The sequence below is a fragment of the Wolffia australiana genome, chromosome 6 (genome assembly GCF_029677425.1).
Source record: "Wolffia australiana isolate 7733 chromosome 6, ASM2967742v1".
NCBI classification, from domain to species: Eukaryota; Viridiplantae; Streptophyta; class Magnoliopsida; order Alismatales; family Araceae; genus Wolffia; species Wolffia australiana.
Genome location: NC_135840.1, coordinates 18,592,216 through 18,603,568, shown reverse-complemented (window position 1 = coordinate 18,603,568; position 11,353 = coordinate 18,592,216). Strand labels below are relative to the sequence as shown.

At 39.9% G+C, this 11,353-nt stretch overlaps 1 protein-coding gene across 1 annotated transcript; it reads left to right on the top strand.

Moving 5' to 3' along the window:
* Nucleotides 1-11,353, top strand: LOC144704158 (aconitate hydratase, cytoplasmic-like). Its single transcript, XM_078576440.1, has 20 exons — nt 1-510; nt 651-755; nt 959-1,119; nt 1,544-1,636; nt 2,081-2,266; nt 2,351-2,512; nt 4,132-4,276; nt 4,371-4,513; nt 5,653-5,709; nt 5,797-5,876; nt 5,979-6,054; nt 6,772-6,957; nt 7,621-7,688; nt 7,946-8,064; nt 8,801-8,922; nt 9,794-9,892; nt 9,976-10,455; nt 10,521-10,619; nt 10,764-11,006; nt 11,082-11,353. The coding sequence occupies exons 1-20, from the start codon at nt 270-272 to the stop codon at nt 11,154-11,156; spliced, it is 2,940 nt and encodes a 979-aa protein (XP_078432566.1). The 5' UTR covers nt 1-269; the 3' UTR covers nt 11,157-11,353.

Genomic DNA, 11,353 nt, shown 5'->3' with positions numbered 1-11,353 from the left:
TCTTATTTGTTCGTCTTGCCCATGCTGCGTTCCCTCCGACGAAGGTGGCCACGGCGAGCGCGGACAGCGAGAAGACACTCGTCGTCATCGATCGATCTCCACGTCCAGATTCATTGATAGGGTTTGCGTAACCGACTCTACAATCCATCGCCATACCTCGCTTCTGCGATCGTCATCTGATCATCATCCTCATCCGCAATCCTCATCGCAATCGTCCGCAATCAATCTCAACCGATTTGATTCGTCCGCTGCGAGGCGCTCTTTTTCCGATGTTTAAATCTGCTGGTACATGTCCTGTCGAGGCATCCAGATTGCGGTTTGTTTACGGGAGAATTGGATGCAGTTTTGGGAGCGGTTGCCGCTCTCTCAGCTTCTCCGGGTGTTTGACGCGTCGGTTAGGGTTCAGGACTTCTGTAAGGCGCGGAGAGTGTCGTCTTCGCTCTGTCGGAGTTGCTTCGAGGGCTTCGGCCGCTGTGGTTGAGCGTTTTCGGAGGAGAATCAGCTCGATGGGTGCGTTTTTTGCTTGCCTGGTTGTTACTTTTATTTGGTTTAGACTTTGAATTTTTTTTAAAGCCTGTTGTGGCAATATTTTATTCTAATCGGTTGTGCACTAACTTTTTTGTGAATTGGACCTGTATTTGCCGTTTCAGCTGCTGATAATCCTTTCAAGGCAATCTTGACTAGCCTGCCAAGACCAGGCGGGGGTGAATTCGGGAAGTTCTACAGCTTGCCTGGGCTGAATGATCCAAGAATTGGTAAGTAAGGTAGCGATTAAAGTTGATGCTAGGGTGCTGTAGCAGGCTCGACGGAAGAAATCAAATTGAATAAGTGAATTCAGACTTGTTATATTGGATCAGAATTCTTTCAATTTATTGAATTTCTCTGTGGTTTAAATTTTTGAAAACTTATTTCTCAAATGATTTGGTCATCGTCAATGATTCTTTTTCTTGTCTCGCAGGCAGGCTTCCGTATTCCATCCGAATTCTTCTCGAGTCTGCCCTCCGGAATTGTGATAATTTCCAAGTCTCAGCTAACGACGTTGAGAAAATTCTCGATTGGGAAAATACCTCTCCAAAACAAGTGGAAATTCCTTTTAAGCCTGCTCGCGTCCTTCTACAGGTATAAGCGTTGTCACAACAGTAAGTAGAAATGTTACATTTTTAATTAACTTGTTTATTTTGAAAGTAATATAGAAAAGTATATGCTTCACATGCTACTAGCTTGTTGATTTTATCTATTTCAGACATTTTATTTGTGCTATCCTTATTTTGTCTACTGCTGTAAAACTAATGCAGATAATGAGATTGTTTTTGTGAAATTCAGCTCTCACTTCCCTAAAGTTTGCACTAAAAAGAGAAGTTAAATTTTTTTATCCTAAACAACCGAATTAATTGGGAAGTTTTTTTAGGCCAAGAGGTTAATAGCAAAGTTTACTTTCAGTTTGTTGGTCTTGAGGATGATACAAAGTATCTTAATTTGTTCATAAAATACCCAGGGACAACGCTACATTTTTTCATACATTACTTATTTTATCTTTCATCAGGATTTCACTGGAGTGCCTGCTGTTGTTGACCTTGCTTGTATGAGGGACGCCATGCAAAGTCTAGGAGGCGACCCAGAAAAGATCAACCCTTTGGTAAGTCGAGCTGCGCTTTGATTTGTTGAGAAAAATAATGTATTGGCTCTTCGTATCAGACACTTGGGGATGCCTTTTTTTGAAACATAAACTTAAGGATGCTTTAAATCTAGATATTTTGCGTTCCAATTTGACATCTGGATTCCATTGGTTCGCAAAAGTAATTTTTTCATGATTGTATGAAAAAATGTAGCGTTGTCCCTGGGTATTTTATGAACAAATTAAGATACTTATTTTAAGATAAACCATGTGGTCATAAATGCTTTGAGCAGCCGTCTGGTGCACCTCTTTTGGAAGTCTTCGCCTAACATAAATGCTCTCTTATTTTGGAAGAATAACGTTTAAGGCTTGATTTTTTTTCAAAAAAAATGGAAGGAAATTTGACTCTCCTCTTGTGACTTTTTGAGGACACACTTCAAGTTCTTCCTTTTTTTTACCCTGTAGGTTCCTGTAGATCTAGTCATCGATCACTCAGTTCAAGTTGATATGGCAAGATCAGAAAATGCACTTCAGGCAAACATGGAGCTAGAATTCTACAGAAATGAAGAGAGATTCGCCTTTCTCAAGTGGGGATCAACTGCTTTCCAAAACATGCTAGTTGTTCCTCCGGGATCTGGTATTGTGCATCAGGTATCTAAAAATGCGTGCTCAGATTCCTCTTGAGTTTGATGATTCATTTACATCATGGAATGACATTAATTTCCTCTGCCTCAGGTTAATTTGGAATACCTGGGTCGAGTTGTCTTCAACACGGACGGGCTCTTATATCCTGATAGTGTTGTGGGAACCGACTCCCATACGACAATGATCGATGGATTAGGAGTTGCCGGTTGGGGAGTCGGAGGAATTGAAGCTGAGGCTGTAATGCTTGGACAGGTAAACTCCGGCAATTAAATAGTGTCCTTGTGGGTTTATGGGTTGACGTCAAGGATGACGATGATAAGTCATCATCGTCATCATCATCATACTTCAGTTGATATTGAATCACCATCATCCAGTTTCTAATTGTTGTCATCGCCATGCATTAAGTTCCAAACTAAGACTGAGTTAACATCTAGATTCCGACAATGATCTTGAGTTCACTGACCAGAAAAAAATTTTATATTACTGTGCATCCCATCCTAAGCCCCTGCTCACGTCCTGGCCAGCGTACACAAGCTAGGATGGAATGGGACGTGTGGTCCTACCTTGGACGCATACCAGTCTCCAACCCTCTCCTATAGGACGTGGGACTGAATAGGACACATGCATCCCTGGTCGTGACTTACCGGAGAAAGGATTCAGTGGAACAGGAGATGAATTCCCAGTCAATGGACAGGATCTCACTCATCCTGTCTTATCCCTGTCTCTTGGCCTCGTGGCAAACTCTAGATCCATCACCGTTATCATCATCCATCTGTTCAATCCCAAATAGGAATGAGGATGATGATAACTAAGTTGCGGAATGGTAATGATGGATTCGTCATTGTCTAAATATGAACCCGAAAGTTCGTATCGAGGAGAGGACAGGAAGGGAGGGGGAAGACGGGGAAATGATCTTCGGCCCAGGGACAGGGAGAAGATTCTGGGTTGGACTTTGATGCAACAAGGGTCAGGTAGGATGGATGTTGCCTAAGAGGAAGTCCGACGGAATGGACGATGCCAGAGGGGGAAGATATCTGCGGGATGGATTTGGCCAGGGAGCCAGACACATATCTTGATACTTCTTGGCTGCTCTCCTAAAGTGAGGCTGCCCTATTTAAAGGAATCATGGAAGGATCAAATGACTAAAATGTCCCTATTGGGCTGGAATAACAAAATAGGCCTAGATATGACAGGTATCATATCGTGTTCCTCCAGCCAAACTTGTGTCTAGTGCTTTGGTACTATATCTTTCTGGTATTGTGTGTAATACCTAAACGTTTCCATATCACCTGCATAAACTTGACTTCATGGGAAGCCTGTCCTGTAAGTTTAGTAATTCATGAGCGATTATTTTCCATAGCCATTCATTCCTCTTTCTGGCGAGGAAAAAATGTCAAAACCAAGACATATATTTAGAACTTTAGTGCTCCTGGGGTAATAAGCTCTCAGAGGTGTCATCATTTGAGAGGAAAATTTCATTGCAAGATCAAAACCTGGACAAATTGTTGGAATTTCTCTTAAGCTTGCTCCTAGCCTCTGTATTTAACGATATAAAATTTTTGCCCGAAATTTGCATTGGTAGGATCGATCTCAGGAGAGAGGAAGAAGAGTAGATTTGATATATCTGGGAACACAGACAAATGGTGAACTTTAGCTCACTCAATAAACACTTGGTTTGTCTAACCTTTTGTAGATAAACTCTAGCACAAACTACAAATACATCCAGAAAGAGGATAGGAATACAAAGCTCCCCCGTATTTTCAACTCTAGTAGCATTCCATTTTCTTTAATCTGTTATATACCTGGCCAAATTAATTCAAAAAAAATATACCTGGCCAAAAGTTCACGTTGACCCTCCTCGACTTGGACAGCCCATGAGCATGGTCTTGCCTGGTGTGGTTGGCTTCAAGCTAGCGGGAAGATTACGTGAAGGTGTCACTGCTACGGACTTAGTCTTGACCGTGACTCAGATGTTGAGAAAACATGGCGTAGTGGGCAAGTTTGTTGAGTTCTACGGTAATCCTTCATGATCTATTGTAAAATGTAACTAGCCCTTCTTCTCCTACATCTATTCTGATCTACAAAGCTTAATCTTTTTCATTTTTTTCAGGGGAAGGCATGAAAGAACTGTCTCTGGCTGATCGGGCAACAATAGCTAATATGTCACCCGAGTATGGAGCTACGATGGGTTTCTTTCCTGTGGACCATGTTACTATACAGTATCTCAAGTTGACTGGACGAAGCGATGAAACTGTAAGTACTTATTTTTATGTCCCGAGTTAGAATTTCCATCTTCTTGAACAACACATTTATTTCTATTGAGACATCTGTATGCCCAAACAGAATGTTGATATGCAACCCATCCATAATGGGGGTATTTTGGTCATTTTTGCGCACTAAGGACGTTCTTGTCATTTTACCTTCCTGCACATATACCATTAAATTAGGGCAGCGCTCCCTTAAGGAGGGAACCAAAGTATCATTATCAAAGTTGTAATTTCCCTACCCCTGACCTTTTGGCCATCTCTCTCTCTTAGGCAATATTCTTTCTGCCTTTCTCGTCTCCCACTCATCCTCCAGTCCCGGTGAAGATCTTACTGCCATCATCTCTCCCCCGTTCCATTCACCAATATTTCAACGTGTACATTTAGATATATCCCAACAAGGATGCAACAAAATGTACAGATTTTTACTAAGAATGTCAGTCTCAGTGACTGCAAACTAGTTCTACTTGTTTTGAACTCATATTGTGGTTCAGTAGGTCTTTCCTGTTGACTATATAACTGTACAATATCTCAAGTTGACTGACGAAGTGATGTAACTGTAAGGTTTTTTTTTAGACCATTAGTTAACGGGAGGGAGTTTGTAAATTTTCATGAACCTTGGAGAAAATTCGTTACACTATTCAACCGGGTTTTTACTAAGAATTTCAGTCTCAATGACAATAAACTAGTTTTACTTATTTCATGTGATATTGTAAGTTAGAGCGTGAGAGCTGATAAATTTCCATCAGCCTTAAACATAATCCATTTTCTTTTTATTCAGACATTTCTAAATTGGAGAAATATGTCAGTGACAGTAAATTAGTTCAATTTTAAACTGATAATATGGTTAAATAACGCCTATTGGTTGAGTAGTTTTTTCCTGTTGACCATATAACTCTACGTACCATGAATTAAAGGGAGTGAGGGTAAAATTACATCTCCCTTGAACATAATTGTTTTTTATTATGCTGATATTTCTAAATTCAAAGATGGTATAAGAATTCTTTCAAAGAATTTCAGCCTCAATGACAATAGACTATTTCTGTTTGCTTTGAACTGATGATGTGATGTGGCATTGATTATTGGCTAATTATGATGATGATGTCAAATAGTTACTTTGTCTAACAGGTTGAAATGATTGAAACTTATTTGCGAGCCAATAAATTATTCGTGGATTACAGTGAGGTGAGCCGTGAATCAATTTATGCTTTTGGAAGAAACTCTTTAAATCTTTTATCTAAAATGGCGGCTAATATGTGACTGTGGATCCAGTCCCAAGACGAAAGAGTTTACTCATCGTATATTGAATTGGACCTTACTGATGTGGAGCCATGCATTTCTGGCCCAAAGAGGTGCTTCTACTTTCTTTTATTTTGTCTTGATATGGAGTAATAACAATCGATTTCAGTTCTAATAAACTTCGGTGCTAATAAATTGCGTTAATCTGCTCACAGGCCCCATGATCGTGTTCCTTTGAAAGAAATGAAAGCAGATTGGCATGCATGTTTAAATAATAAAGTTGGTTTTAAGGTTAGCTTCTTAACTGATTTCTATCTCCCTGTGATGGGTTTTTCACAATCAGCTTTTTTTTCTTATCTCAAAATTTTGTTATTTAGATATTTTGTTACATTTATTTGTTTTTGTGATTTCGGAAGAACGCAAGGCTAACTTGGGGTTGAAGCCATGGAATGATAGTGTAACCAAGAAATGAAAATTCTATTAACTACAAACATTATTAATTAATAATTTTTTTTTAATTAATAGATCATATCATCGTGTTCTATTGATAAATGCAGCAGTACAGATTCAATTCCTTGGGTTGCATGTTCAAACATGTAAATATTTTAACACTTTCAATTCCCTATTGCAAAGAATTTCCGGAGGCTACATTAATATCTATTTAAAATAATTTTCTGTATTCAGAAAACAAGATATTCAAAATTCTATTTAAAATAATCCCATCGGTGAGTGAAAAGTCTGCCTAGCGTTTCTTGCTACTAGTATAAAATTTCGAACTATAAAAATTTCCCTCTGGGAAGCAAAATTTTCTTGCAATCTCAAGATATGAAATAAAAAATAAACTTAATGTGCAGTAGTCTTTCACTGTCTTAGAAAATGTAATAAAAAATGAATTGAAATGCAACTGGCAGGCAACAGTTTCTGGCTTATCTAATACTTGCTGATATAGCGTGACTACTGATCCTGCAAGAAGGTTCACACTATTATTATTTTTATTTACTTTTACAGGGATTTGCAGTTCCAAAGGAATCACAGAACAAAGTTGTGAAATTTTCGTTTCATGGTCAGCCGGCAGAGCTCAAGCATGGCAGTATCGTCATCGCAGCTATCACGAGCTGCACGAACACGTCAAATCCTAGTGTCATGCTTGGCGCTGGTCTTGTTGCTAAAAAGGCCTGTGAATTAGGTCTCGAGGTTTGTCAACTCTCGTCTTAGGTTTTGAAATTAATCCTCAAAGAATTTAATTTCCAGTGATTCCGGTAAATCATTTTGGAGTAACTGAGGATCGAGTTACCTAAGAAAGAATCTTGGGAATTCTGTCTTCTAAACCAGAGGTAGTCATGTAAAAAAGAAAAGTCCAGCGGTGGCAAAATAAAAGAAACAAATCCAGCGGTATAAATAAGTTTTTATTTTTGCATGGCTATATTTCAATATCAGCGAAATGTTCTCTCACAAGAAGTCTTTCATTTCCTCTGATTTTCAGTAATTTAATTGTGAAATGAAGGGTTGAGATACCTCGGAATCGTGGGACTTCCTGTAGATTCAATTCCGGCTGTAGAAAAAAGAAACAAATATTAATACCGGCGGTAAAGAGACATTTCATTTATTACATGACAGTATTTTCATTTCAGCGAAAGATTTTCATTAAATTCTTGAAGACATTTCATATTCTGTAATTTAGTTGCGGAGAAATGATATAATGAATTAAAAAACCTGGGACTTCTGTAAATTCAATCCCAACGGTGGCCAAAAATGAAGAAAAAAGAAAAAAAAAACTCCAGCGGAATGAGAATTTTGAATGACGTCATTTTCATGACTGAAATATTATTTATATTTAAATCTCTTTTATTTCTACAGGTAAAGCCTTGGATCAAAACAAGCCTTGCCCCGGGTTCTGGCGTGGTCACCAAATATCTTCTCCAAAGGTTTCTCTCAATCATTATCTTATTACACTATTTAATCGCGTGTTACACATTATCCATATCACTCATTTCGCATTACATGAATAATATTAAATAAGCGCTTCGAGCTAATATTATTATATTATATATGTGATAAAAGCAGAGCTCGTATCAATACGGATACAACGTAACAAGAGCTGCAACGAAGCACTCATTTTTCTTAATCATATTTTTTCGAAGTTATATAAATATTTAAATTTGAGTGGAATGTGCGCTTGCAGTGGCTTGCAAAAGTATTTGAACCAGCAGGGGTTCCACATTGTGGGCTACGGCTGCACCACGTGCATTGGCAACTCTGGAGATTTAGACGAGACCGTCGCTGGCGCAATTTCCGAAAACGGTAATTATTAAATGGGAGTTTCCCGAAAGTAAAATATAAAAAATCCGTCAAAGCACGTTAAATGGCAGAAACTTATCTGCATTTCTCTCGTAATATTTTTTAAAGTCTGGGGAGTCTTGCATCATAAGGGCAATATAGTTAAAAATGAGGATTAAAATTCTTTGAAATTCGTCGTTTTGCGGGGTTTTTTTTGTGATGATACAAAATTGACCTGCATTTTCTGTTGTAAAAAAATAAAATAGTAAAGAGTGTTGCATTGAAGCTCAATATAATTTTTTTTTGAAAGATTGAAAGCTCAATATAATTCAGGAGGATTAAAGTGGGTTGCAAGTTTTATTTTTCCCCAGCTTTTTTTTTAATGCCGCGAAACTTATCTTCAATTCCTGTTGTAACCTTTAGAAGATTGTATATAATTCGAAAGGAGGATTAAAGTGTGATGCAATTCTTCTTCTTGTGAATATTTTGAAGCGCACCTTCATTTCTGTCGTAGAATTTTTTGCAGGCAAGATAATTTTCCTTTAAAATATTCGATTTAGTTCAATAGGCTTAATGAGAAAAATCCTTTAAAAAATCCTTTCCCTATGTCACGAAATTAGTTTATAAGTGAAATCCAGTTCTTTTTTCCGGGGTTTTTTGCAACTTCACCGCCAAAATTTCCCAAAAATGGCGACTTAAAGTTTAATAATAATTACAGTCCTTCCAAATTTGGGAATTTCTTATCTGGGAAAATTTGTAGATATTGTGGCAGCTGCAGTGCTCTCCGGAAACCGAAACTTTGAGGGCAGAGTCCATCCCTTGACTCGGGCAAACTATCTGGCCTCACCTCCTCTTGTCGTTGTCTACGCTCTCGCTGGCACTGTGAGTTATTCTCTTTTTTGCGTACTTCTTCTAAGTTTCTATCAATGTTAGCCTTGTTTATTATCCTCATGCAATTATTCGATCTTTTTTTCTCAATGTCATGGAACTTAGCTTTATTTATGTTTTCAATTATACAAAGTTTTGCATTGAAAGCTGGTTAGTTATTCAGAAGGAGGATTATTGTCAGTGTCATGAAACTTAACTTTATTTCTCTCGTAATAATTCACAAGACCACAAACTTTTGCATTGAAAGCTCATTATTTATTCAAAGGATGGGTTATTATCGATGTCGTAATGATGTACATCGCTAAACATTATTTGCATTGAAAGCTCATTCCTAATTGAGGAGGATTATTATCGGTGTCATGAAACTTTGCTTTATTTCTGTCTTAATTATTTTCGGCACTACATTATTTTTGCATAAAAAGCTCATTACAAAAACATAAGGAGGATTAAAATGCGTGGAAATTTCTCTTTTTTCCCGTTCCTTAGTGATGTCACGAAACTTACCTTTAGTTCTGTCGTGATATTCATGATCTGCATTGAAATGTCGATTAATTCAAAAAGAACATATGTTTTTTGAAAAATAAAAGGAAGATTAAAATTAGAAGTTTCCAAGGACCTTCCAGATTTCTATGCGCTTAACTACGGTACTTTTTGGTTTTCACAAACCGAAGAAACACAAAGAAGCTTAATTACGCACGTTTCATTATTTTTAACACTAGAATTCAGGCCATTTTTTGAATTCTGTTAATTTCTTCTCAATGATATTTCCTGTTTGAAAAGAGAGCCAGCATCTTTTCTCTACTATTTTACAGTTTTTCTTGTTTTCTTGAGAAAAAAAAAGTGTTTAAAGCTGGTGGCACACCAGGTGGACATTGATTTGGCCACGGAGCCCATCGGGAAGGGAAAAGACGGAAAGGCCGTCTATTTCATGGATATATGGCCGTCGAACGAGGAGATCTCAGCCGTGAGCTTTTCCTTTGACCATTCACCCCTCTATTTCTACTTTTAATGAAATCAGAGATAAAAATTATCCATTTTTTTGGGCAGGTGGTGGGGTCCAGCGTGGCCCCGGAGATGTTCCGAGCCACGTACCGGGCTATCACCGAGGGAAATCTGACGTGGAACCAACTCTCTGTGCCGCAGTCAACGCTCTATGCATGGGACCCACAGTCAACTTACATCCACGAGCCGCCTTATTTCAAGGGGATGGGGATGGCCCCAAGTGGGCCTCGCCAAGTGAGGGATGCATACTGTCTCCTCCTGCTCGGGGACAGTGTCACCACCGACCACATCTCCCCCGCGGGAAGCATCCACGTAGACAGCCCCGCGGCGAGGTACCTTGTTGACCATGGCGTTGACCGGAGGGATTTCAATTCCTACGGCAGCCGACGTGGCAACGACGAGGTGATGGCTCGGGGGACCTTTGCAAACATCCGGCTGGTGAACAAGATGCTGGAGGGGGAGGTGGGACCCAGGACCGTCCACGTGCCCTCTGGAGATAAGCTCTCCGTCTACGACACCGCCACGGTGAGTGGGACCTACCTCTTCACTCCCTATCAGTCTGAGCTCACAAATGCGTTGACTTTGACCAGAGGTACAAGGCAGACAACCAGGATACGATCGTGATTGCAGGAGCAGAGTACGGCAGCGGCAGCTCTCGAGACTGGGCCGCCAAGGGCCCCATGCTTCTGGTCAGCCCCCTTTCGTTGACTTTCTGCTGTGTTTGTTTAATTTTTGTCATTTCTTTTCATCATGCATGTGAAGTGGTTGTATTAATACCCACTTGTCTCGAACCATTTGTCATGCACGTGAACCATTTGTTTGGGTGGTGGCAGGGGGTGAAGGCGGTCATTGCGAAGAGCTTCGAGAGAATCCACCGGAGCAACCTGGTCGGAATGGGGATCGTCCCCCTCTGTTTCATGCCGGGGGAGGATGCTGATACACTGGGGTTGACCGGCCGAGAGCGGTTCACTGTTGACCTCCCGAACAGGGTCGCCGAGATCCGGCCTGGCCAGCACGTCACGGTGACCACCAACACTGGGAAATCCTTCTCTTGCACCGCTCGCTTTGACACCGAGGTACTCATCGTGGAACCCCAATCGACCAACGTCTCGTCGGTCTGTTGAAGGTTTGTTTCTTGCTTTGGTTGGTAGGTGGAGTTGGCCTACTTTGACCACGGCGGGATCCTTCCTTACGTCATCCGTAGCCTGATCAAGTCGGGGAGGTGAAGCCGCTCTTCGTCAAATGCTGTATTAATTAAAGAGACTCTCCGAATCATCTTCTTGGTCCCACAGAGAATAACGAGTAAGCCTCAAATTTTGAGTTTTTTTCTTTTCTGTATACGCTGATGGTCCGGAAATTCAGGCTGTTCTCGGTCAATAAACCTTAATAATCTGATACGACCCCAATAGGGGCATTTAGGTCA